This window comes from Phoca vitulina, unplaced genomic scaffold (genome assembly GCF_004348235.1).
Source record: "Phoca vitulina isolate PV1807 unplaced genomic scaffold, GSC_HSeal_1.0 scaffold70, whole genome shotgun sequence".
Taxonomy (NCBI): Eukaryota; Metazoa; Chordata; class Mammalia; order Carnivora; family Phocidae; genus Phoca; species Phoca vitulina.
This window is the reverse complement of record NW_022589773.1, coordinates 2565131-2590801: the sequence shown is the minus strand read 5'-3', so window position 1 is coordinate 2590801 and position 25671 is coordinate 2565131. Positions and strand designations below refer to the sequence as shown.

The following is a 25671-nucleotide window of genomic DNA, read 5'->3' as shown; positions in this document are numbered from 1 at the left end:
AGAAAGAAGTAACCCCCTTTGGGCTGGCTATGCAAGGCCCCCAGAGCCCACTACACTGACTGATACATTTCCTGACCCTGAGTTTGCAGTCCCCAAATCACAGATCACACAAGTAAATATAATAACTAAATATCTTACTCTTCTCCAGCATGTAGGAGAGATTGACAGACATGTTCTTTCTTCTCTATCTTTGAACTTTGCTAGCCAAAAAAAAAAAGTCACCCAATAAAAAAAATTGTACTTCAATTTTTTTAAGGAAACAAAAATCATATTGAGATAGAGACACAAGGGGGATAATTCTACTTTGAGGAGGGTACTAATGAGTGCATTAGAGTTCTCTTTGGAATGGCTAAGAGAATTCATCTGTTTGGAAGGGTAGGGTGGTAAGAGATTTGTCTTATTCTCTAGAAAAATCTTCCCCTGAAGCCTGAATCTCCCTAACTGCAAGCAGAATTAGGGGAAGAAGCAGATCTATGGAAATACAAAATTTCCCTGTCATAAAAATAAATCCTAAGAGATAAATTTTTAGCTTCAACATCGAATGAAGTTATAGCTCTTTGACAAATGATGTTCTGGGTTGCCATGACAACTGGGCCCGCTAGAGGTGTGCGTAAAGAGGCCTGCCCATAAATCAGAACGTTTTAGGAAGGGGTTAAAACAAACACTTCTAGACTATTCCCAAGATTTAGTGCCAAAAATGTAATTATAGACATTTGTATCAGTCTGCCATAAAGCATGACGGCTCCAATATTACAAAATGTTAATTAAAAAAATCTATTAAGCCCATGTCCCTCTGAAAGAAATTAATATCACACCTAAGGATGGGAGTCAGTGCAACTCAGAGGCTGGGAAAATTGGATGGCCAAGTAGAAAGGGAAGCTTAAAAGCAGACTAAACCAGGAGCAGTTTAGTTAAGAGTTCCGGCTAGATTCTGACCCTCAGGACGAGAGCTGAGGGCCAGACAACATGCTCAGAGCCTTTCCGGAAGCCTGAGAGAGCATAAAGAGTAATCAAAGATTTGGAGATGGAATTAGAAAGAAAAATCTGATAGACAGAGGTTAGCTCACCTGAAAATACAAGGACGAAGCACCAAAGAATCATTCAATCCGGGAGGATGTAAACAACATGCGGTAACCATTAGCAACTTCCAACGAGGGCAAGAGAAATGAGAATTAGCTTAAAATCCGACACTGGAAAAATGCTTTGTAAGGTAAAGGTCATGATATTCCACTCCAAGGGTCACAAATGAGCAGCCTGCAGGCTAAACTGAGTCGAGAGATAAATTCTGTCTGGCCTGTATGGGGTTCTTTTAAAAAATGTACAGTGCTTGCCAACATTTAAGAAGCAGGCTATTGCACATAAAATTCTGGCTTCTTCTCTTTCACATGCTGATCCAGGGATAGGCCTGGATTCCCATGTGGCAACTGGAGCTGGGTTCACGGAACAGAAGCTCCTTGAAGACAAGGGGTTTGCCTTGCTCAACCCCGTGTCCTCAGCACCAAGAATAGCGCAGGGCACGAAGAGCACATTCACCCCTTCTGAGCGGAATGAATGGAGTACCTGGCTGAATTAATGAATGAGGAGCAGCTGCCCTCTTTAAATAAAGACACACTCTCCAGGGGGCTCCCCCTCCCGGACTGTCCGGCCTGCCTGGACCCTAAAGGCATTTGAATTTCCACCTCGCTCTGTGCAGTAAGCTCTTCCTTCTTTGAGACACTCTGTTGTCTTTGACGTGAATCCCCCCCATAGAACCCATTTTAACGGCCACATATGCAGGCCGCTGAAGCAAAATGACAATGTGGTAATATCCGTTAAGGATTTTAAAGAACAGCCCAAAAAATGATCTTCCTTTAAAGGTCTGGCATCATCGTTCATCCTGCGGGCAGAAAGCTATATCAAAAAACTTGCCCAAGTCTCTTCCAGTGCTTGAACAAAGCAAGTACTTCTGATCACTTGTTTATTCATTCAACAAACATGGAACCTTTTCTGAGTGCTAGTATGACTAAAGGCCATGTGATATGTCTCTTTTACCTGGATGGCCCGAGATTTAAAGTTTTATTAAATGACTGGGATTCACTATAAACAGTAACCACATCATGAATCTACTATATGCAGATGAATCCATTCTTAACTCATCCTCGCAACCTATGCGTTAGAAGTTATTAGCCCTATTTTATAGAAAGGGAAACTGAGTCTTAGAGAGGTTAAGAACCAGGTTCACAGCATGGGCCAAAGGGGCTGGAGGGATTTGGCACGTACACCATGTGTGTGATAGGACATGCCACCCACCTCTCAAATAAACTCTATCCTCAAGTGTAGCGGGTTCAGTAGTAGCCTCCAAAAAAAAGATGTTTCCAGTTATATCCCCTGGAACCAGCGAAGGGGGTCTTATTTGGAAGAAAGAGTCTTTGCAGAAGTAAGTAAGGATCTCAAGGTGAGAACATCCCAGACTTCTGGTGGGCCCTAAATCCGGTGATAATTATTCTTCTAAGAGGAGGTGAGGACATGGAGGCACAGAAAGAAGGCTATGTGAAGACGGGCAGAGGGGTAGCATGTCTACAAGCCCAGCAACGCCAAGAATTGTCAGCAGCCACCAGAAGCTAGAGAAGCCTGGAACGGATTTTCCCTCAGACTCTGCAGAAGGAACCAGCCCTGACAACACTTCAATTTCTGACTCCTGGCCTGTGAAAGGATACGTTTCTGCTGTTGTAAGCCACCAAGCATGTGGTGTTTTGTTATAGCAGCCCTGCAGACCTCATACATCAGAATACTCCTGGGCTGACAAACTGAAGTCCCCCAGAAAACTTAGCCTGTGCTGTTCATTGGGGCGATTGGGCTGCATTCAGGATCCTAACGTGAGGCTCCCTATTTCCAAACAAGACTGAGGCCTGAGCTTTGTTCAGAAAATTCTCCCATTGCAATAAAAGTGAACTCAACTAGGAATCATATACATTTCATTTCCTTCTTCGAAAGCACAGGTGTCCTCAAACAGGAATGGTGTGCGGCCCCATGCTTTGGAGCAACTCAATTTAATGCAGACATAGAGGACCCAGGCTTACCTCACTAGATGATCAAATACAGCACAACGCTATTACGGGAGTATAGGAAGGAAGGTGTCACTTCCATGTGGGCCATCTTGGGGAAGCTTCTCGAGGGGAGGAGGAGTGCAGCTAGGCTTTGGAAAGGGACAGCAGTAATGACAATCCTCATAATGTTATTGTTTACTGAACACCTACAACACATCACGTCCTGCTGACCTGCCATACTTTTCCCATTAAATTCCCCCCGTCACCCCACTAGCTAGATATCTGCCACCCTCGTCTCTCTGAGGAGGAATCTGGGACTTGCAGAGTGAAGTGCCAAATCCAAGGTCACCCAATCAGTAAGTGACAGGACTCTGACACATGAATGCCCCAGGTGGTGGGAGGAAGAGGGTCAAACTAGAGTCTTGAGGAAGTACAGAAGTGGTGGTGGATGGGAAGGCGTGGTAGAAAAGACAGGCTGGAGGAAGAATGTTCCGGAGTTTGATGCCCCATTTTGAGGAGCATGGACTTTATCTACTTAGCTTTGTGAGTTGCCAGAGCAGTGTGAGTCCAGGGCTGACTAGCTCAAGTCTGTGTTTTAGGTGGAAAATGTTGGACGCACAAAGTTGGGGAGCATGGTGAGAAGAGTGAAACCAGTCTGCCCCAGACAAATACAGAGAGCCTAAAGGAAGGCAGAAGGGGTGGGAGTGGAGAATACCAGGCAGGTCTGAAAGACAACAGGGAGAGGGGACGCCTGGGTGGTTCAGTCGGTTAAGCGTCTGACTCTTGGTTTTGGCTCAAGTCACGATCTGGCAGCTGTGGGACTGAGCCCCAAATCGGGCTCTGTGCCCAGTGCAGAGTCTGCTTCAGATTCTCTCTCCCTCTCATTCTCTCTCAAATAAATAAATAAAATTTAAAGAAAAGAAAAATAGCTGGGAGAAAGACGTAGCTTGATTTCCAGACAGTATTCAGGAGGTAAAGACAAGGAAGGTGTCCTGGCTAGCCCAGACGTTTGGAAGGATGGACAAGGTGTGAGTCATAGCACAGGACACAGGACAAGGGCTGTGTGGGCACATGTGGTGGGTTCAGTTTAAAAAACAAAACAAACTGATCTTTTTTGTTTCTGGGACCCTCAAACTCCAGGCATGGCCATTAGCAGATGGTGCTGTAACTTCTGCCTTCTCTCCCTACCTGATAGGTTTCCTTCAAGGGGTCTGGTTGGAGTGAGAGGGTATTTAAATTAAACACATGAATAGTTTAAACTCTCCAAAGGAAATTGTGCACTCTAGGTTTGAATCAAGCATGATGTACAAACCACTGGCCTACTTCCCAGAGAAGCACCCCCCCGCCCCGCCGCGCCCAGCCAGCACCAGGATGGCCACGTGTCACAGGCCTAGAACTCAGCATGACAGTACAGAGCACCCCAAACTCCGCCTGCATCTCAGATGTACAACCGGCAAACTGAGTGAAGAGAAAGAACTCAGAGCAGGGAGCTGCCACAGGCTTTCAGGAGCCCATGCACAGCTGTCTAGAATGTTGCTGGTTCCAGAGCTCCTTCTTAGCTCCTGTCCACCTGCCCTGCCCTCTCTAGAAAGCCATGCAGTCCTAGAAGAAAGATGAGCTAGGAGTCCGAGGCCGACACACAGCTAGTCAGGGTCTAAAATAATCTGAATTCTGCACATTGATCTCATCCAGCAGCACCTGGGAAGCGTGTCAGTAAGCACTGGACTTGACTGGAGTCAGAAGGGCAAGGTTCGAGTTCTGCCTTGACATGTGGCTCTTATTACCCGTGGACTTGGGTAAGCCCAGCACTCTGGAGGTAGGCTGTGCTGGGCTCTGTGGGGTCCGCTGCTGCCCCTGCAGCGGTCAGCACCTGTGTCTCCTTCCTGGAGGACTGTCCTTGAACTACTGGAGCCCGCTTTGGCCAGTTTTGACCCTCATCCAATGACTGGTGGGTGCACGAATAGGAAAGCCCAACTCCCAGATTTCTGGGGGGCAGCTTACACTCCAGAGTTCCCCTGCCAGCAAGCTATGCCTGAAATCATCTTCCTGCTTAGCCCCTTGCCAGGCTTGCCTCTTCTGCTCCCTCCCCAGGGTGCCCTGCAGCACACCCTTGATAAATCCCTGCTCCATGAATCCTCATGTGCGTTTGCCTCCAGGAAGCCCGGCCGAGACCAGTATCTGCCCCAGGCTGCCGTGGAGGAGCTGTATCTTAACAGCGATGAGCAGAATCTCCAGCAGAGGGGTCACCAAAGGCAAAATCTGGCAATCTTTTGTTTAATTTGGCTCACGGAGACTTGAAAAAATGTGAAGGGCCCTGCCAACATGGAAAAAGTGGGAAATTTCACATAAAAACCCAGATCTCCACTTGCCTCAGAAAAATCAGACTCGGCTGCCCGGAGCCTACTTTCTGACTCAGCAGCGGTGGTGCGGCGTGGGGACAGCTCCGCCAGGGCACGAGCCGGTCCCCACGCCCCCACCGACCCACCTACTCCCACGGGACCTATCTGCTCTCTGCAGCCACTGGAGTTGCCAACCTAGGGTCAAGCACATGGAAAGTACTCAGTGAAGTCTGTTGAATCTGAACACGGCATCATCTTCCTTGAAAACAATGTAACCGCGGGAGAGCAGGGGTGAAAACCGTGTCGGCGGATGCATAGCTCTGCTCCCCTGTAAGCTCCGTCCTCTGACCTGGCAAGGGATGGATGGACGCTGTCACGAGCGCTCTCCTGAAAGCAAGGTGAACCAGCGATGAGAGCAGCCAGGACAGGACATTTGATGGGGAACACACAAGGAAAATGAAATTCAATCACTTGTGGTTTTAGTATGCAGGGGAGAAAAACAAAAACAGGTCTTCATTTCAGATGCTGTTTCATGTTGCCATAAATAAAAGGATGGCTACAGCTCAAAAACGACATTTTAAACAGTTCAAAATGTGGACCTGCCCTATCTGTGTATCTTTTTTTTTTTTTTTTTACAGGATGGAAATAGTCAAAGCCCTTTAAACCAATGTAACTGCTAAGTCATTTAGGGGAGCAGCAGTTCCCTTGAGCACTGGACTCCAGCCATCCAGTGGAGTGTCCAGGTCACGGTCAGGTGGGTCAGTATGCTTTGCAGGGAGATGACGAGCAACAACTATCAAGTACATCGGTTATGTGGAGGTCGGACAAGGTGGCGCTATTGTCCAAGAGCACCTTGCAGACCTTCAGCTTCAGGGAGCATAACTGACTAAGGGCCCCATGACACCCTGAAACCCGTCTGCGCTCTGAAATCCATCCCCTCACTTGCACATGGTCCATGCTCCCAGCCCACGGGGGGCTGCACCAGCACCGAGGACTGGGTGTGGCAGAGAATATCAAGGCAGACCCATCCTGGGAGCCAAGGAGCTCCTCTGATGGCTGACTTGGTTCCAAGGCTCCCCAGGAGCCTTGCTCATCCTTCCATAAGGCACATGGAGTCCAGGGGGCTTGACCTCTCCTCCCTCCCTCTCATTCACGGGAGGTGTACTTGCACCTCAGCCTGATGCTCTTACTGCCTTCCCTATCTCCTTCCCCATTTTCTCTCACACAAGAGTTTCTCCTGATTAGAATCCTGGCAGCTTCTGTCCTGTCTTGGCATCTGCTTCTCAGAGGACATGTTCTGCATTTGAAAATTCCTACTGCCTATATTCGGCAAAATCTGTCGACTCTACCCAATGATCGAGGCTCTCAACTTCTGTGTGGTTACATGAACCCGAAGAAGAAAGTACTTACAAAGAGAACTTAAAATGAGCAGGCTTTAAGGAACTGGGCAAAGAGTTAAGAGAAAGAGAAAAAGAAAAAGCAGGAGGAGGGGGAGGATGGAGAAGAAGGTGGAGACACGTTTTCAGTTGTTCTTCCATTTTGACAATGTTCCATTGAGAAATGGGCAGGGAGGTCCCCTGAAACACAACCTGCTCACACCTCTAGGAAGAACTCTCAGAGACGGTCTCTTTTACCTGTCTTGCTCCAGAATCCCAACTGTTCAAATGCCATGTGGGATGAGACATGGTGTCCCTTAGAGGATGGATGGCCAGGAAGCCCTTTGTGACCACGATGGAGACCACAAGGCTCTCATTCTCAACACCCCAAACCTCAACATCTCCGACTGTCATTTTGTGGAAAGGCAGGAAAAGGGAAGAACACTGCTTATATGAGATATGTAAAATGTGCCTCATAACGAAAAAAAGAAAGAACACAGTCACACACACACACACACACACTCACACTCATACTCTGCTATGAGGGTTAATGTTAAAAGGAAACCTTCAGGCTGGTTATTTCATAATTCACAGCAAAATAGAAAAAAAGAGACAAAATCAGCAGCATCGTTTATAAGCCCTGGAAAATGGAAGTTTCCAAGCTGTCATAAATAAGGATGGAAGGATTTGCCAAGTCAGAAATTTTGCCAAGTTTGAAATCCACTCAATCCTTACATTTTGGAGCTCAGAACGGAACACCAACCTTTTGGGATTTGTAATCATTTCTTCTCAGCGAAACTTCTTGCTATTTATAAGGAAGTAAAAACAAAAAGCAAAAAATACAATATGGAAAGTTTTTAAAAGGAGCTGGTTGGGAACGTTACAGCATGGTGTGCATCGGGAAGGCAATAATGGTACAGATGGTGTATGACTGGGATTAAATTCCTATTTAATCAAACAGGGCTTAAAGTATGCAATATTCCGTGTGCGCGTGTGTGTGTGTGTGTGTGACGGGGGAGGGGAATTGTGTCTTTCCTTGCTGGTACCTCTCTCTCTCTCTCTCTCACACACACACATACACACAATCTCTCTCCTGTGCAAATGCTCCACCCAACTGATTCTAAATTTTTAATGTGTGAAAATTAAAGAGAGGTCAAAGCATATTTCCGTGTGTGGTTTGGCTTCAGAAAGGGAACTTGAAAAAAAGGAGAGAATAATAATTAAAAAAAAAAAGAGAGAGAGAGAGAAAAGGGAAAGAGAAAATAGGTAACAAACGTGGAGATACTTTTCACCAATTTATACTGGGTCAAGAAGAATCCGAGCCACCCAAATGAAGAGCAGAGGCCTGATGGATTTCTCAGGGTCTGTAGCCGTGGGGTCCCCCAAGAGGCAAAGGGAAAGCTCCAACCTCAGAGCAGCAGGGCCAGACGCATGGATTTTATAGGCAGATGGATCTGATTTGCATGACTTTGGGCAAGTTACTTAACTTTCTGCGTCTTTGTTTTCTTATGCGTGAAGTATGGACAGTCACAGCATCAATATTACAGATACTACATCAGACCACGGCCCACGAGGCCAAAGATGGCATCTATCCCTCTTATTGTGGTGTCCCCAGTGTGCGGCTCACCGTCTGACCTATAATTGACACAACAAATATTTACTGGATTTTGAACAGACCTGACGTAAGATGAAAGAAGATAATGAAGAATTCAGTACATGTCTCAGTTGGGGTCGTGTCAAGGAAAAAGAACTCACCGCAAATGGTTTAAATGAGAAATGTGGGAACGCTGTGGAGAGCAACGGGCGGGTTAAAGGGACAAACAAGATACAGTGAGGCACTGGAGACTGACGGCAGTGGGAAGCCTTTCCCTCCGCTAGAATCGAGGGGAACAGATGGAGAAGAGGAGAAAAGGTGGAGCCTAGCCGCAGGGACCGTGCATGCGCGGGGATGAGCCCTGGCAGGGATGAACCTCCACGCGTGCGAAGGGAGCAGGCATAGGCCGACCCTTCTACTCCACCTGACACCTGCTAGTCACCCGGCTGGTCCAACACACTGGGGAGCCAGCACACTACCACCCCAGAAGTAGAACATTCAACCATGTTTAGTGAAGGAGGGTGATGGCGAGGTAACTGCCCCCCGCCCCCCACCAAATCCAGGAACCTAAGTGCAGAGAGAACACCTGTCAAGGGAGTCATCTTTGCAAAGCCTGAAGCACCCTAAATGCACTATCTCTTCGTTCATGTAAAAACCGAGAACATCCCCCTGTCATCCAGAGGTAAAACAGGGCTTGGTGACTCTACTTCCCCCCCCGGGGGGCCAATGCCCTTGCATGAACTTACCTGAAGCGGGGTCCTAATCCTTAAAGCAAGCAGCCACGGCCTACATTTTTATTTAGCGATTCAGCCAAGACTAAACACTGTATGATGAGAAATATTAACAAGAAATGAAAGGGTGTCAAATAAACACAAAAGAGGCTTTTCCTTTCCTCTTGGGAAACACAATCAATATTTTAAAAGGAGAGAGGGTGAGAATTTACTGTTCATTAGCCTATGGTTGGGCGGAGATTTTAATTCAGTAAACACAGGCCCCCAGCGTCCTATGCTGTGCCACATGGGGCCTGGACCAAATGACTGGGAGCTCAGTGCACGCCCTTGGCAGTCTCTTTCAGTCACCGGCTGCCAGACGGGATCTTCGGGGACAGGAGTGTCAACATGACTGAGTTACTCAGATGCTGCTCCGGCTCGTTGTGTTTCAGAGGCAAGAAGCTGCTCGGGCCGTCCCCACCGCCTTGTTCCAGTGTCTGGATGGTCTACACGGAGGTGGCAGGAGGTGTCCTCAGACAAACCCTCCGGCCTCACCCCCACCGAGGCGGCGTCCCTCACCAGAGAGTCAGGACTGCTCCAGACCGCTACAGATGAGCTGGAAGTACTCCGGTTCAAGAGCCATGAGGAAATTCATTTCAGAACAATCGAAACCAACAAATCTGTCTTCAGTTACAATGGGCAAAGCAAACATGTGCTGGGTTGTCATGAGCTAATCCGCAAGGAACCCATACTTGATCACAACTTCTGTGTTCCATAAAGTAACATTTAGAAAGCATGTGCCAATTCACTACTGTGCCACATACTTGGAAGTCGAGGTGTGCAAGGGCTTCGTCAATGGCACCTTTAAATAACCGGAGGCTTATTGGGGCGGCATGTACCTCCCCGGTAACAAAGGCTGACCTTACAATTCTGCTTTTCTACAGCAGTCATCTCTGCTCAACCTCTAGTGAGTGACCCCTGGGCACTTGCATGACCCTGAAGGTGCCCCAGGCACCTCGCTGGCCTCACCCCAGTTCCAGCCCTGCTCAAGAGTCCGTACGGGGTAGCTGTTTCAGTCTCCAGCTATCTAGCCAGCCTGCCAGAGTTCAAATCCCGGTGTAACCTGGATCAAGTTCCTCAATCCCTCTGTTCTTCAGTTTTCTAACGTTTAAAATGGGAGCAATATAGCATTGGCTAATTTTAAGAGGATCAGGAATTAATCCAGGAAGCACTTACCACAGTGCTGGGCATACAGTGAGAAAGCAATACGGTTAACTAGTACTACCATTTAGATATTGTAGTCAACCTCACTTTAAAATGCATTAGAAAAGGTGGTAACAACAGCAAAAGTGCCTTAAATTAGGTGCTGGTTTAAGAAGAGAAAAGCCCAAATGACAAAATATCTTTAAAGAAATGAAACTGCATTGCTTCAAACATAAAATAGCTCCAGCAAAGGCCAGCCATGCTTTGTCTACTACAGCTATTATGAGAAACTACCTCAGGAAGTAGAAAGGAATAATCTAGTTATTTGTAGCTCATTGCCTGCAAATACTTGTTTCTGAGGCTTGAGGGAACTTGAAACAAGTCTTTTCTTTCACACACTCTCTCAGCCAATTCGTTTATTTTTATTCGTAGCTGAAGATTTTCAAATGGATGATTTCAAAGTTAAAGATAATGTAGACCTCTTTCAAATGATCAAAAATTCTGAATTAATAAAGTGAGAAGAAAAGAAGGCAGACCACTTGCGGGATATGACCTCCAATGCTTTTTCCTCCAGAATCCTCAAACTATAGAGCGTCATTCGAACTCACTGAACTATCATAATATAGGTCCAAACAAATTGTACCCTCTTCTTTTATCAAAATCAAATCTGAAAGGAATCCATGTGCAAGAATTGCCTGGGCAGAGTGAGGGATCTAGAAGGGGAATCACTGTGACTTCCAAGACAGCTTCACAGCCTGGACCACATCCAGAATGACCCAGTGAGTGAAGTTCCCTTCCATCAGACTCCATTATTTGCACCCACACAGTGACCATATGGCCAATATATAAAAATGAGTCTGTGATTCCGGGGCACTTACTGAGGGATACTCAAGCATGAGTGCACACCCAAGTCCCTCAGAGTATTTTATTAGCAACACCAAGTGCCCCCCCACATGCACAGTCTCACTGAACTCTTGTATGCACGGTCTCACTGAACTCTCGTAAGAGCCTGGAGGGGGGAGGTGGGCAGGTACTATTAATATTATTGTCATCTCATGAGGAATGGAGCCATGAAATGTCTTTCCCGAGATCCTTTAGCTTGTGAGTATAACTGGGATTCCAGCCTGCACAGTCTGGGTTCAGTGCCTAGTGCCTCAAATTATGATGCAACCTCCAAATGGCCAGTGAAACCTGTTGAGAAGGGCGTTTAGAAAAAGTACAAGTCACCAGCACCAACCAGACTCTTAGAACAGATAAGTATACTTGGGTCGATGAGACAGCAGGTCACATTGGATCAGTTTTTCCTGTCCTTAGCCTTCAATTTGGTGCAAAACCCTTTCAAGGTTCCCAGAAGGTGAAAGCAGGCTCAAATGAATCTGGGGTCCTACAAACCTTGCTTTTTAGGTCTTATCCTAAAAGGAAAAAATTAAAAAGGGACAAGCCTGGGGGACGGAGACAAGAGGACTGTGAAGTGTGGGTACCATGTTAATGGTTATGGTTCAACACCATCCTATCTCTATGGTCCACTTGTCTTCCTCTCTCTCTCTCTTCCATGAAAGCACAAGTCATCATGTTCATTTGGCTACAAGTCACTTAGAATGGAGGGACAGAGCACTGAGTGTATCCTCTTGCTAGGACTTGGGTCATTCCAAGTTCTTAAAATACCAAAAGACTTTCCCACAGAACGTAGGTTGTTGGTTGTTGTTTTTGTTGTTTTTTTTTTAAATTCCCTTAAACTTTTGTTTTCTAGAATTGCTTTTTAGCCAATGAAAACATATCCGATGCAAGAATCAGTTAACCATAAATGTATAATTCACAATGATGGAAATTTTAAAAGTCCCTTTGAGGGGAGAGAAGATGTATTCCAGGATCTACGGTGAGTTTGGGACTTCCCCAAAACGCTCGGTGATGTTTCTCACACTCTTCCTTCTGACACCTTTAGTCTTGAGGACCGCCAATGCCACACGGGGTGATGGTATGTGTTTGAGGAAGGGAGGGGAGGTATACAAGGCCCTACACAGAATGCAAGACACATGGAGATGAATTATAAAACTTTATTGGCTTGTTAAAAAAATGAATGAATTCAGCAAGTACATTTATGGTCTATCCACATTGTTAAAACAGCACTTAAAAATAAAATAAAAATGATTATCCATTATTTACAGGAAACATGAAAAAATGACTTTAAAACCCTGGAACATTATGGAGAAAAACAGGACATGCTTATGATTCACAGACTGCCTATGGATTACAGCAAATGGATTTGAACAGGAAGTGAATGAAACCCAAGGATTTGTCTTTCTCTGGAAGCTCTTGCTAGTTTTTTTTCCCATTTTTTTCTTTTTAGCTTTATTGAGGTGTAATTAACAAATAAATGTGTAAGACAGTTAAAGGGTACAATGTGACGATTTGATATACCTAAACATTGTGAACAGAATCTCTCGCTCTTTTATATTTGATTATGCTCCATTCATAAATGGAAAAATAAAGGGGGTGAAAATCTCTGTTCTTTCCTTTGCTTCTCACACATTTTTTTTTTTCCGTGAAAACTAAGACACAGCCAATAGCATCCTATCTTGGTGCTCAGTAATGACCACCCCAAGACTGCACTGCAGCACTCACCTGAATGAAATCCAGAGTGATCTCACCGTCAGAATCAGATGGCTGGGGGGTTCCCTTGTCCCTGATGACCAAAACAAGGAAACGGACTAACCCGAGTGGAAAGCCGCCTTCTGTGACAACTGTTTTCATGTCACTCTCTGGGTTGGGAGTTCTGTTCACTTAATTCCATCTGGCAGCACCCCACGGAAAATTATATTCTTGCCCTGTCCGGAAGAGTCCTTAACCTCCCCAGGTGCCCTGGAATAAACCTGACATGGCTCGTGGGCACCGCAGGTGTGTGAACACAGCAGAACTCATTTAATGAAATGGTGGCCTCTGCCCAGTTGTCCTTGGAGTCCAGTCTGCGGGACCCCAGGGGGACCCCAGGGGGACCCCTGACCTTGGCTAGACAGGAAGGGCACAGCCCACATGGCTGGCCACAGCCGCCCTGTGAAGGCGCCAGATGACATGAGTCCTGTCTCTCCCTCTGCATCTGGTCTGGACAAGGCAAGGTGAAATGAGCATCTACTGTTGTGTGAGGGGATGAGATGAAAACCAGGGAGGAGTGCTAGACAGAAAGCACCAGAACAGTGCAAGAGGGCATCATCCACTCCACGGTGGCATGAGAGAGTTAGTTCAGGCTCCATTCGTGTTTGGTCCCATTTTGCAATGAACAACAACAACAACAAAAAAGCGTGTGCAAAGCAACCAAGAAAGCAAATGAAAACAAGCCCCCTGTTTGTCATGGAGTCAATTTAGATTGCTAGAGAGAAAGAGAGAAAAGTCAGGAATTCTAAGCAGATCGAGAGAAAAGGAGAGACGAAGCTGGAGCGCCTCCATCACGCGCGCGCCGGCACCTGGCAGCGAGCTGAATTCCTGCCTTGTTCTCCTTGAGCTGATTGCTCCTCGGACTGTCCAACAACCATGGCCTCTGCTCTGTCTGGGGGGAGCCTCGAGCCCCAACCACTCGGGGTGTCCTTCAGAAGAGTTGGAAGCAGGGGCCAACCCCCTCTGCGCCCTGTGTGGCAGGGTGGGGCTGAGACTGTTTCCTTCTCCTCTGTGCCCCCTACTTTTGGAAAGAACATTCGATGGGTCAAAAATGAAATGGGGGGGCGCCTGAGTGGCTTAGATGGTTAAGCATCTGCCTTCGGCTCGGGTCATGATCCCAGAGTCCTGGGATCGAGCCCCACGTCTGGCTCCTGGCTCAGCGGGGAGCCTGCTTCTCCCTCTGCCTCTCCCCCTGCTCATGCTCTCTCTCTCTCTCTGTATCTCTGTGTCTCGAATGAATAAATAAAATCTTAAAAAAAAAAAAAAGAAATGGGTCTGGGCTGGGAGACCAGGAGTGAAAAGCCAAGAATTTCTCCCATCGGGAGATGCACCTTCTTTGACCTCAAACCGGTGTCTCTGGGGATGCCAGTGGGAGATCCTTAGTCTGTCTCAGTGGCCTCGGAGGTCTCAATGGGACCCCATTCAAGACACAGGGCCTGAACCATACCTCTTGAGGTGGCAAGCCTGTTTCCCATTTACCAGCGGCCACACCAGTACATCAAGGACCCATGAACAGGCCTGTGTGCTCTCCCATCGAACCCCATCCAAGTGGGCCAGACGACAGGGACCCTGATGAAAGGAAGGTCCATGTCAGACAAAACAGGAGGAAGGACTTGCTAGGTGGTCTCCCGCCACTCAGAAGTGGGGCCCATTGGGGACGGAGGGAAAACAGTGACCGAGGGTGACGGAGCCAAGGCCCCGGCTAGCGGAAGTCACAGGAGAGCCCTGATGGGAAGGGACACACTGCAGATCCCTCAGGCACCAAACTCCACGGAGAAAAAGCTCTCAATGGCCATGCTGGGAAGTGCGTTTGCAAAGGAAAGATAGTAGGAAACAGAGAACAATGATGTTGCTTTAAGACAAAAGTAACAACCTGGCAGCCCACAGACATGTTTTGTTGGCCTACATAATGTTTTAAAAATAACCGAGCCAACTTTTTAAAAATAGGGACATTTCACATTTAAAAAAAAAAAAATCCAGGTTTCAAGTTTCTCTTAAAGAATCAGAAGATTTGGGAAACTGGGGCCCCATTCCCGGGAGGCAGGAGTTGGCTCTGCAGGGCTGGGTGTCCGCACGCCCAGCGCGCACCCTTTCCAAAGGGCACCTGCCTGGCACTGAGACGCCGGGTCCCAGTTGGGGGGCAATGGACTTGATTTCAGCAAAAATGCTGCCTGTCGTTTTCTAATGCTGAAAAAAATACATGATACGTGTCATTAGGAAGCTGTAAAAAGATGTCTTGTAGGGGACATAAAAAAGCAAAGGATGAAAGAGGGTGGTCTAGAGGATAGAAATGAGAAGATATGTCACTGACTGTGGTCTTCGGGGATTAAAGAAAAATGAAAAGCAAGGAACACAAGAACCATATGAAACAATTTTCTAATAGCCTGCTGTTTTCATCGTTCCCTAGGAGATGTCAACTGCTCTTTGATATATTAAATTGCCTTATCTGTCCACTTCTCTCCATTTTAAAACAAAAATCTACCCTGCAAGTCTTCTAGCTGTTGAATACAAATACTCTCTTTTTTTTTTCCTTTTGGGTCTGGGAAACGTAGAAAATAGTTCTTAAACAATTCATTGCCTTTTTCTGGTTCCATGGAATAAAATCTTAAAGGTTTAAAAAAAAAACAAAAAACAAACTTGCACCGAAAGGCTGATATTTAAGAATGCTTGGGGTGCTGATCACCTCTGGTCCACCCTCTGTGTGAATTTCCTTTTCCTTTCAGGGTTCAAGGTTTTTGCAATTAGCTGGCCTCTTTGTAAATCAACAACTTTGGGAGAGATCAAAATCTAAGTAGTGACAGGACCTGTCATTTAGCAGTGAGCAAGCAAATGGGAATCCAGGGAATATTCAGACCCCCCCACACCAAAGGCCCGTTGCTCTCCCCACTCAAATGTGTCTTTGGAAAGCACATGTTTGAGAACAAGCAGTCTGTGTATGCTTCAGAGAAACTGCCCCTCTCTGAGGCAGGGGTATGGAGTGGCCAAGGTCAGTGCTGTAATCCATAGGACCCTGTGAAATGTCTGTATCAAGTAATAACATATTTAGTGGCTAATGTAAAAGATACAGTATAAAATATTCATCATGGATAATCCTTTTATATCAAGTGGTGCCTAAGTGGATCCTGGTTTATTAAGATTAATGCCTCAGTTACACACGACGCAAAACAATGTTTCCAAACATGCGGACTAGTAAAAAAATCTAGAAATCCTTAAAGCTGAACTGCAAAACTTAAGTAACTATTTCAAAAAAAAAAAAAAAATTTTTTTCAAACGTCTTTAAGTTTCCAATCCAGCCATGGCGTCTCTGAGCATGCCTTCACGGTTAGAGCTGATCGTGCTTTCAAGCGAAATGCTCCAGGCCTGGCTCTGTCGCCCCCCTCCCGAGGAAAGTGTGAGGTGAGCTGGGGCGAGGGCAGCTGAACCTGTCTGCAGGACAGGGATCCTACGTGGCACAGGCTGAGCAAAGCGGACAAAGGTCACTGCAATGGCCAAGTGAGCGAAACAGGTGTCCGTGACAGGACTAAGGCAGGGACGCAGGATTCTGTAGCTCCCGGGCTACCCTCTCGGCAATGAGGCTGGACCTGATAAAGCGCACGCTCATTACCTCTGTGCCGCTGGGGTCAGGAGGAGCCTTCCTGCCCATGAAAACCAGCAGTACTGTAGTATATAGTATCTATCCTTCTTAGAATATGGTCTCCTGCTCCCAGCAGGCCAGCCATTCTGCCCGCAGACCTTTTCAGAGTAGAAAAGCTGCAGTTCTGTCATGGGAACAGCATGAGATACTGCGGCCTTCTCACTAGGAAACTTCTAAAAAGCAGGTGGATCGCAGGGGGCAAATAAAAGGACATGCGCGCCATGTGTGTCTATTTCACTCTTGTAGTTATTCTGAAACTGACTACGCGTAACCTAAATCTAGAGCCCCTGACCACAGAGCTGCTTTTATTTTTCACCTGCTAACAAACTTTAGAAAAATCATTAGCGTTGATTGCATGACTCTGGACCTTTATCACCAGCGAAGGAGAGAACCTCTCGGTGGCCTGGCCAAGTCCCCACAGCGATGCCCTTAACTTTCTCAGTCGATGTGTTGTAGACGGGAAAGAGAGACTTTCTGAATTCAGTCTTCATTAAACATCAACAGAAAATAATGCTAAACTACGTGTTACGTGGAGGTTAGGCTGTTTAGTGTGTTCTTATAGCTGTCCCTAAACTTAGATTTTTTTTTTTTTTTTAAACTTTGTACTTCACCTTTAATGAACAGAAACAGTAAGAATCATTACATTTCCAGTATGGTCAAAGAGCACTCCTTTCAGAAGAGAAGCATAAGCCAATGGAATCCCATGTCAATTTCGTATTTGAACAATTGCAAGAACAAAAGAGAAGCATTAATTTAAGATGTTTTCTTGAGTGTTTGCTTAGCAGCCTGGGAGCTGCCTCTGCAGCGGTGCTCCCCAAACACAGCTCAGGACAGCCGCAGGCTTCACACAGGACGTCCTGCAAACACCACCCACAGCTACCAGAAAACCCCCAGCTAAGCGGCACCTCCCGGGAGAAGCCAGCGCCCGTCCCCAGAGTCCGGCTTACAAGGCAGCATCAACCAACAAGCACCACAGCCCCCTTCTCTGTCTTTGCCTTTATTTCAGCTACCCATCCAGTGGGATCTTATGAAACAAAACAAAACCTAAAAGAAACACAAAATAAAACATAAGTCATGCTCAAAACAAAAAATCAATGAAAATTAACATACAAGTATAATCACTTTTAAAAAGAACATAATAAATAATCAAAATCAAGACACAACATAGAATATGCTTTAAAACATAAAGGAATAGATAATCACAGAAAGAAAATTGGGAGAAAAACGTGCATCTCATTGTCAAGCCACTTAGTTTTAAACTTCAAACCGATCTTACGTGGCCCAGGAAACCCTGGAAAGATGTGCAAGGGATTTCTGCACATAGCTCTGCACAACAGTCTCAGATGTTAACATCTTAATCTAAGGAGGAGAAATCTGTGTTCAATAGAGATGAGTCCTGGAGAATTTTTATGCACAGTGAAAAAAAAAAATAAAACTCAACAACAAATATCTATCCAAATCCTGATTTTTCTTTCCCCACTTAATTTCATCAAATTATTTCTAAAATAACAGATCAGAAAACTGGCTAGCTTTAACTGTGAAATACTGGACCACACGAAGATTTAGATTCTTTTCCAGGAATCCTAGTATTAAATAATTAATTGCCTTAAATCACTTAAGTATCATACCATATACATGACATGCACACATAGATAGATGGAATATCTATTATATAACACACAGTATATACATACAACATGTGGTATATTGCCTGTATGTGTGTATATATATATATATATATAGTATATATAAGACATATAGTGTATGTTAATTAATGTTAATTAATCCTGCAAACATTAATTGAGCAGTGACCAAATAGTAGACACTACAGTAGATGATACAAAAATAAAGAAAATGAAATTCCTTGGCCTAAAATACTGAGCCATCCCACAGATGGAGAAAGATGAGCACACCACTTGCACAATAAACAACAGCTAATCCACTTGGTACTAGGCTTTCTTCTAAGCTCTTTGTCCAAATTAGCCCTCTTAAGTTCACAATAACCCTATGAGGACGGTGCTATTATTGCTCCCACTTTTTTGGTGAGAAAACTGAGGCCCTATGAGCAAAGCAGCTTGCCGGAGGCCCGACAAAGCATGGGCCAGAGCTCAAATTCTGACCCAGGAGCTTGTATTCTGCGGCCACCCTGCCCTGTCACTGCCGGAAGGACAAAATCCCTTCAACTTCACTAGGAAAACCCAGCGAGAACAGGGGAGATTCATCACATGTAGTTCTGTGTGTGTAATCTGCATGAAGCTTCCTCAGATCCCTAAGTGACAAAATCGATGACGTCGTGGTAGAAACCCCCAAGACATGTTCAGTTCAGCTTCGGAAGGCACTTCTAAACCCAGCCCTCCAGACTCTGGATCTTCCTCAACCTGGCGTCTGGTCTGCCAAGCACTGGTGTCATCTGCCTCCAGAGCTGTAATTACCACCACCAATCTGTATCATCATTTACAACAGCACTCGAAGAGTCTACGGAGCTGAATTTCCATGGCTCTTCTCTCTCCCGCCCTTCCAAGTCTCAGGAAAAGCACTCGGTACGGACGCCAAACATCACTTATGGATTTAATCACCCACAAAGCACTGAGCATGCAGGATGCACACAGTGGTGCCGATGAAGACTCCTTCGTTTCTGACTTTAGTCTCTTTTCTCGAAGTTCAGCCTCCAGGCAAGCATAAGCCACACTGGTTTCAGAGTGCACTCTGACACGTAGAACAAGCCTGCCAAATTAACTAACCAAACACCTTCAGGCTCTAAGAGGGTGGGTCTCAAATTCCTTCCCACTGAAACAATAGGATTAATATTAGGATATCAAGTTTGCCAATAAAAACAGGAGGAACTTGGTGATACAAAGAGAAAACATCATCCCCAAAACAAAAGACTGGCTGATTTCAATATACCACTCTCTCTGCACATTCAATTTTGAAAAGCATTTGATATTAAAATACTAATAATAACAGAACGGACTAAACTGTTAAAGTGAGCCTTATTTCCTTCCAATGGGTTTATGGCACAGGAACTCTTAAGAGTTTACTCGTCTCAGAGTGTTTACAGCAGGCCCCAAGCCACCCTTCCTCTGCTTCGATTTGCCATTTTCCTCCCCGAGACCTACCCAAGCTCGTTATTACAGTTTGGGAAACAATTTGCTTTGCTAGATGCGAGCTCTCTGGGCTGCCATTCACTCAGGCTGCAACTGCATCCAGCCCTACTTAAACGGATGTCAAGTGTCCCTCTTGAACCTCCTTCTGCTTTGCCTTTCGTGATGCATCCTTCTCCAAGAACCGTACCTCAGCACCACACACCCACGCCACGAGGGGAGTAAAGCCAACCAGAATAACACATGCGACGTCTTCCTTGGGAGGAAAAGCCAGGCTGTTGCACTGATAAGCCATGTGCCGTGTCTGCATTCCAACTGCTACTACGGCCACCCTCCGCCTCCAGGAAGGCAAGTCAGACTCCTCTCCGATACCCTTGATCTTCACAAAACAGTTGACACACTAAAGATACGCCACCAGATAGTGAAAAACCAGTCTGATTTCAAGACTTGACTCTTTTATACGGAAATGTACCTGGTGCTTCATATTTCTAAGGAGCTGAGAGGAAGATTCCATCAGGGCCCCAATTTACCTACCAAGACCTCCTGACTTGCCCACTCATGTTACCAGAAACTCAAGAAAGGGGCCACAAAATGATATCAAACAATAGATCATTATTTTCTCCTAGTGAGGGGGAAAGTTTTTAGACCACAACAAATGGCTGAACATCTTGAGGGTTTAGCAGCCAAACGAGCTGTCTAGCTTCTGAGCCTGAAATATAGATATTTTGACAACGTGACATTCTGAAGGATTTGCAGCATTCCGATGGTGCATGGTAGTTATCATGAGAATGGCTCTTTTATCAAAAAAAAAAAAAAAAAAAAACCAAGAACAAGGATAAAGCAGGCAGTCAGAAATGGGATGTAAAGTCAAAAGCAGAGAGAAACCCAGGATGTGTCCTAAAACTCTGTCTCTGCTACTTGCTGATTTCGGATCTGCTCATTGACCTCTTCAAAGGGATGGGCGGGGCGGGGGAGGTGAAGGTCAGCGAAGCACTGTGCTTTCTTTACCACCGGCTTCGGACCCATTTAGATTTATTTACATTCAAACGTGCACACATTTCCCTCCTATAACTCAGAAGCAATCAGCCATAAAATGGCAAGGATCTGCAGTACATTTAAATTAGCAGCAATTTATCTGGAGCAAAAAGGAAAACTGCTGAGTGGAAAGGAAGCGAAAGGAACGGAAGAAAGACGCAGCTGTTTGTCTAAAAAAGCAAGTCTTAACTCATTTGGAGAATTCAAGTAGCGAACTGCCGACTTGGGCGTCCGCGTGGCATGGTGCCACTTTGGAGACCGGATGGTGGCCAGGGTGCCAGTACAGCAGTCGGCTCACCTTCATCAGAGAGCAAAGCAAAGGCTTCTTGAACCTTCCGGAAGATGTCTACTAAGTAAAATCAAAGGATAAATTCCTATGTTCTCATAACATTAGGTGCCTAGAACCCAGCGGGTGCAAAGAGCTTTCCATCGCCCTTTAGACTTGAGCTGGGTGCAATCCTGCTTTATTTCAGCACCAGGGCTTAAACACCCACTGTCCTAATTTGATATTTGTGGAGCATCTAATATAGGTTTGTTGTTACACCAACTATCCCTTGCCATTTGCCTTTTCTATTTTATAGGTGACTCACTCGACCCGCATGGCCAATGTGATGTGTCCAAGGTCACCCAGGAATGGAGTGAGACAGCCGAAATCTAAACGTGGATTCTCTGGGCCATCGGTCTATCTTGTACAGTGGCATCACCTCTTGCAGAAATGTCCCAACACATAAGCCAGGTCCTGGCGTGTCCTTCTCTGAGCTCATTCCAGAAGTTGCTTCACCATCCTTTAGACCCCTCTTTCCCTTCCCGGGGACGTGCTTTGTCCACGTGCTATCTCTTGCCCTAAGATCCCCTTCTACCCAGCAAGCTCTCCTTATAGAAGCCTTGACCATGCTTGAAGGTCCACGCAAAAGCCATTTCTATGAGCATTTAGCTGACTGGCCTCTTAACCTCTATGACATTCAATTCCATTCATTCACATAGCCTACGTTTGTACCTTTTTAAACTTGCATTTCTTTTCTGTCTTCTTCCCTGCATCCCGGATTATAGGGCGCAGGAGGGCAGAGAGAGCACGTCCAGCCATCCTTTGGGCCAACAATGCCTTGAACGATACCAAGGGCTGAATGCATTTTGAGTTTGAGAATAGCGATGACTAAACTTTGAGTTTTATGGAAGGACTTTGCTGTACTTGGTAACAGAACCAAAATGGAGGGGGGTGGAGTGCACAACACAAGGTAGGATCTACTATTTCTCCCTGGTAACTGGGCTAATCAACACACTTCAAAGCTTCCTGCAAAAAATCCCGTATTTGCTCAGAAGTATAGTGAAGGTTACCATCAGGCACGTGGACACCCAGTAAGTGCCTCCTGAAGCATTTTAAGCTCCTGGGGAAAAGATGCTAGACTTATTTTCATTCTTGTGATGATCAAAACCACTGTGGGCATTGGACGAAGTAAACCGTTGTCCATTTGTTCACTGAAGATGAACAACTAAAAATAAGGATGATCAGCGAGACTTTTAAAGCTCTAGTTTGACTTTACAACATGAAGTTTAGTTATGAGCTGAAAGTTAACGCAGGAAACACAAAGTTCTTGGCAAAACTCGAAGGTGTAAGGAAAGCCAAAACTATTGCACAACTAAAACTCAGTGATTCTAAGGAGGATGTGGTCTGATCAGCAGGGCCTGATGACAAGTGTCCCAGGGCTCAAGTGCTCCCATGTCAGGGACTTCACATGGGATGAGGAACACATCCAAAAAAGATCAATGATATGGCCTCTATCTGTGGAATCACCTAAAAACACTACGAGTAGGAAAAAAAAAAAAAGATTGAGTTCATGGGTTGAGGGGCATTAAGATTTAAGCAACCACACTGAGACACCCAAATCAATCTGCTGTTCCCCTGAGGGGTGTGTCTAGCCCTCTGGCTCACTTCAATAAGCATATATTGCAAAATCCATAGGGTAGCTCTTTGTAATAGGAAATGACATCTTCTTAAAGCCATTGTTCCACAATTCTCGGACCAGAGAGGCTTGCCAGTGACTCGAACATTCAGTGCACATGGGCATGGCCCTATAAATCTCCACACCGAATACCACGTGCTCACTGCTGCCAATACACATTTGTGTCCAGATTTGTTTTTGCCAAAACACTCTAGCCAGCAATTCTTCCGAGTCCATGAAGCCAGAGTACTAGAACCTACCATGTCCAAATAGGAGACAAATGCCCTAAAACCTATAACTTAATTAACCTGTAACGACGTCAAACTTGCAAGAACCTCAAACATACCCAGTGGAGGCTACTTGGCTCTGCTCAAGTGTGGCCGAAACCATGACACACAGACCACGAATACATTTCTAGAAAAGTAAAGTATGCATAGAATAAGCAAGAGGGAACAAGTGTGGTGGGCCGGCCTGAGCTTGTCTGATGATGATGAGGATGATGGTGGTGGTGGTGGTGAACCTAAGCAGGGGATGGAAGGAAGAGGAGCAGGAAGAGGAGAAGGACTTCAAACCAAAGGAGTTGCTGTCAATGCAGACAGGAGACCTCAAGCTCGTAAAGGGGGTGGTCACGATTATTGGGGAGTGCAAAGAGAGATCAAAAAGCCGCAGAGCAGGACTCAGAGTGCAAGTCCAAGGTTAAGCTGACCCACAAAGGAAGAGAGTAAGTCAACATCCAATCTGTCCTTTTTTTTCATGAGGCACTCCAAGCACTACTTCAGAGACAAAGTCTGAAGATTGCTCACATGGAGGATGCTCGCTAAGAAGGCAACGCTAAGAAGCCATGGCCTTTCGTGTGCAGTGTGTCTGCCTAGTGTCACAAAGCCTGGAGGTCAGAGCCACGAATGCTTGCAATTAAGCAGAGAAGATCAAATGAATTATCTTCACTTGAATAGAGGTACCTTATAAATCTCATCTGCATTTAAATGAGCTCAGGGCACAAGATAATGAAACCCTAAACACCACATGTTCCAGAATGCCAAACAAAGAGAGGTGGGGTTGATAATCCCCACAAACTGACTACACTAAACTGTGAATTACCCAAACCCACCCCAGGGCAGGAAATGAGCAAGGCCTTTGTTCTGTCTGGTCATGGACCATGGACAAGAGTCTTGGAAGACTGGCTGACATCGGAGAAGCTGCCAAGTGCATTCTGGGAACAGAGTCCTGCTTTGCAAGGAGTCTGGCCCAGGTGGTCACTCCCCAGCCCTGTGATGGCTCCCTCTGTGTGTTGCTGCCCATCACCTCCTCCTCACTGTCCCCTGGCCCCACACAATGACATCACCTCCCACCACCCAGGGTCCTGCTCCCAGGCCACAGATCTGTTTCTCCACACAGAAAGCTTCAAAGAGATTTATCTGGACTCAGCCTTTTCTCCAGAGAAGTCGAGGTGCCCCACCTCAGAGACAAATACAGATTATGGGGTGGGAAGGAGGCCCTTCCCCCAAACATAACTTTTTGCTCTACTGCCTTTTCCCCAGCACACCATTAGCAGAACAACTTCTATCATCTCGTTACTTTGTTAGGACAAGCACTAAAACATGCTTCTCCTCCAAGAGGGGCAATGTTGGGTTGGAAAGAAGATTCGTCCTTGCCATTGGCCAGACTACCTGGGACGTTACTTGACACTTACTCTGTAAGACCAAATTTAAAATCCCATATTGGACCCTGCAAAAGCGTAGGTTATCCTGCACCCTAGCAAAAGTTATAAGGGAATATCCCGGACCTCCTCATCAGTCTGAACGAGTACCAGCCCATTCACCTCACCAAGAACAGGATTCACCATCCTTCCTCAACAGGGGGAATCCTCAGGGTCTGGTACCTCAGCTGGTGGCTCTGCACAGCCCTTACAAGTAGCACGGAACCCATGTCGAGCAGCCTCAGTAAAATGGACAACTCTTACTTTATTCTCAGTAGGAAGCTGGAGAAATGCCAAGTCAACCCTTGTGTCACCCTTGGATGCATCAGACTGAGGCAGCCCACAGAGCCCCCAACTTGACCTAAGTTAACCCTGCGTTCTAGAAGCCTCTACAGTTCCTGACATTTTGATCTACTCAAAGAGCTCATTTTGGGACAAGTCCATGCTGTGATGCCATCCAACTATCCTCAGTCACACCCCAGAACATCTTACAGCAGCTGGACACGTGCCGACCTCCGTAGTTTTCTACCTGGCAACACCCTTTTCTGAAAGACGAGGAAGATTCTACTCCAAGTCCCTTCAGAAGCGTCTGGTTTGGGTATAATTTCTCCATGGAGAAAACTCTGGGTTTTAAAGAGAGTGCATTTTTACACACACCAGATTTCACAGTTTATTTTCCTTTTTAAATAAAGTATGCGTGGCCTATATGGCTTACCATATATAACAGCTTGGTTCAGAATTACAGCAACCACACCAAGAATCAACCAGAACCAAGACACTGGGAAAACAGTGTATTCTGGTTGTTGTTGTTTTTAATAAAAATTTAATGTATCCAAACATCTGACATTATTTTAAGAAATGCTTTCCAAATTTACAGGAAGTTCTTCGCTAAATCAAAGTGATTAAAAGGGAAAGGCTATTTACCTTGTAACTCTACACACATTCTTAGTTTAAAACAGAAATCAGCATCTACGTGAGCATAAGGGGCATTCAAACACATGTGATGGACCAATGCACTGCCTTATGTGAAAGCAGTAAACATTTTTCAATGTCACACAGATGAAAGGACACAGTATAATTACATGTGCATAGCAGGGAAGGCTGGATTATAAATTAGTCTTTTTTGTTTTTTTCATTCTTCATAATGATGGCCTTTTACCATCCACCATTTAACTATACAAGATCCTGGATCTTTACTTCCAGCTACCATTGGAACAAGAATTTTAATAAGTACGGTTACCCCACATGTTTATCTTCTTTGGCAATTGTGTGCTAGCGGATTCATTTCCACAGTGAAGCCTGAAAGGAAGCTGGCTTGGCTGGTTAGACAGCAAGAAGCAGCCTAAAGCCAGACAGACCTGAGTTTGG

At 45.7% G+C, this 25671-nt stretch overlaps 1 protein-coding gene across 5 annotated transcripts in view; it reads right to left on the bottom strand.

Moving 5' to 3' along the window:
* Nucleotides 1-25671, bottom strand: part of NTRK2 (neurotrophic receptor tyrosine kinase 2) — a 321711-nt gene that overhangs the window by 178147 nt on the left and 117893 nt on the right. The window contains exon 12 of one of the 5 annotated variants that reach the window (XM_032392951.1): nucleotides 17093-17575. The exons of the other annotated variants lie outside the window; for them this stretch is intronic. Coding sequence (XP_032248842.1) covers nucleotides 17538-17575 — 38 coding nt within the window. The 3' untranslated portion in view covers nucleotides 17093-17537. Of the gene's footprint in view, nucleotides 1-17092; nucleotides 17576-25671 lie in introns of those variants that run through there. 5 annotated transcript variants of the gene reach the window in all.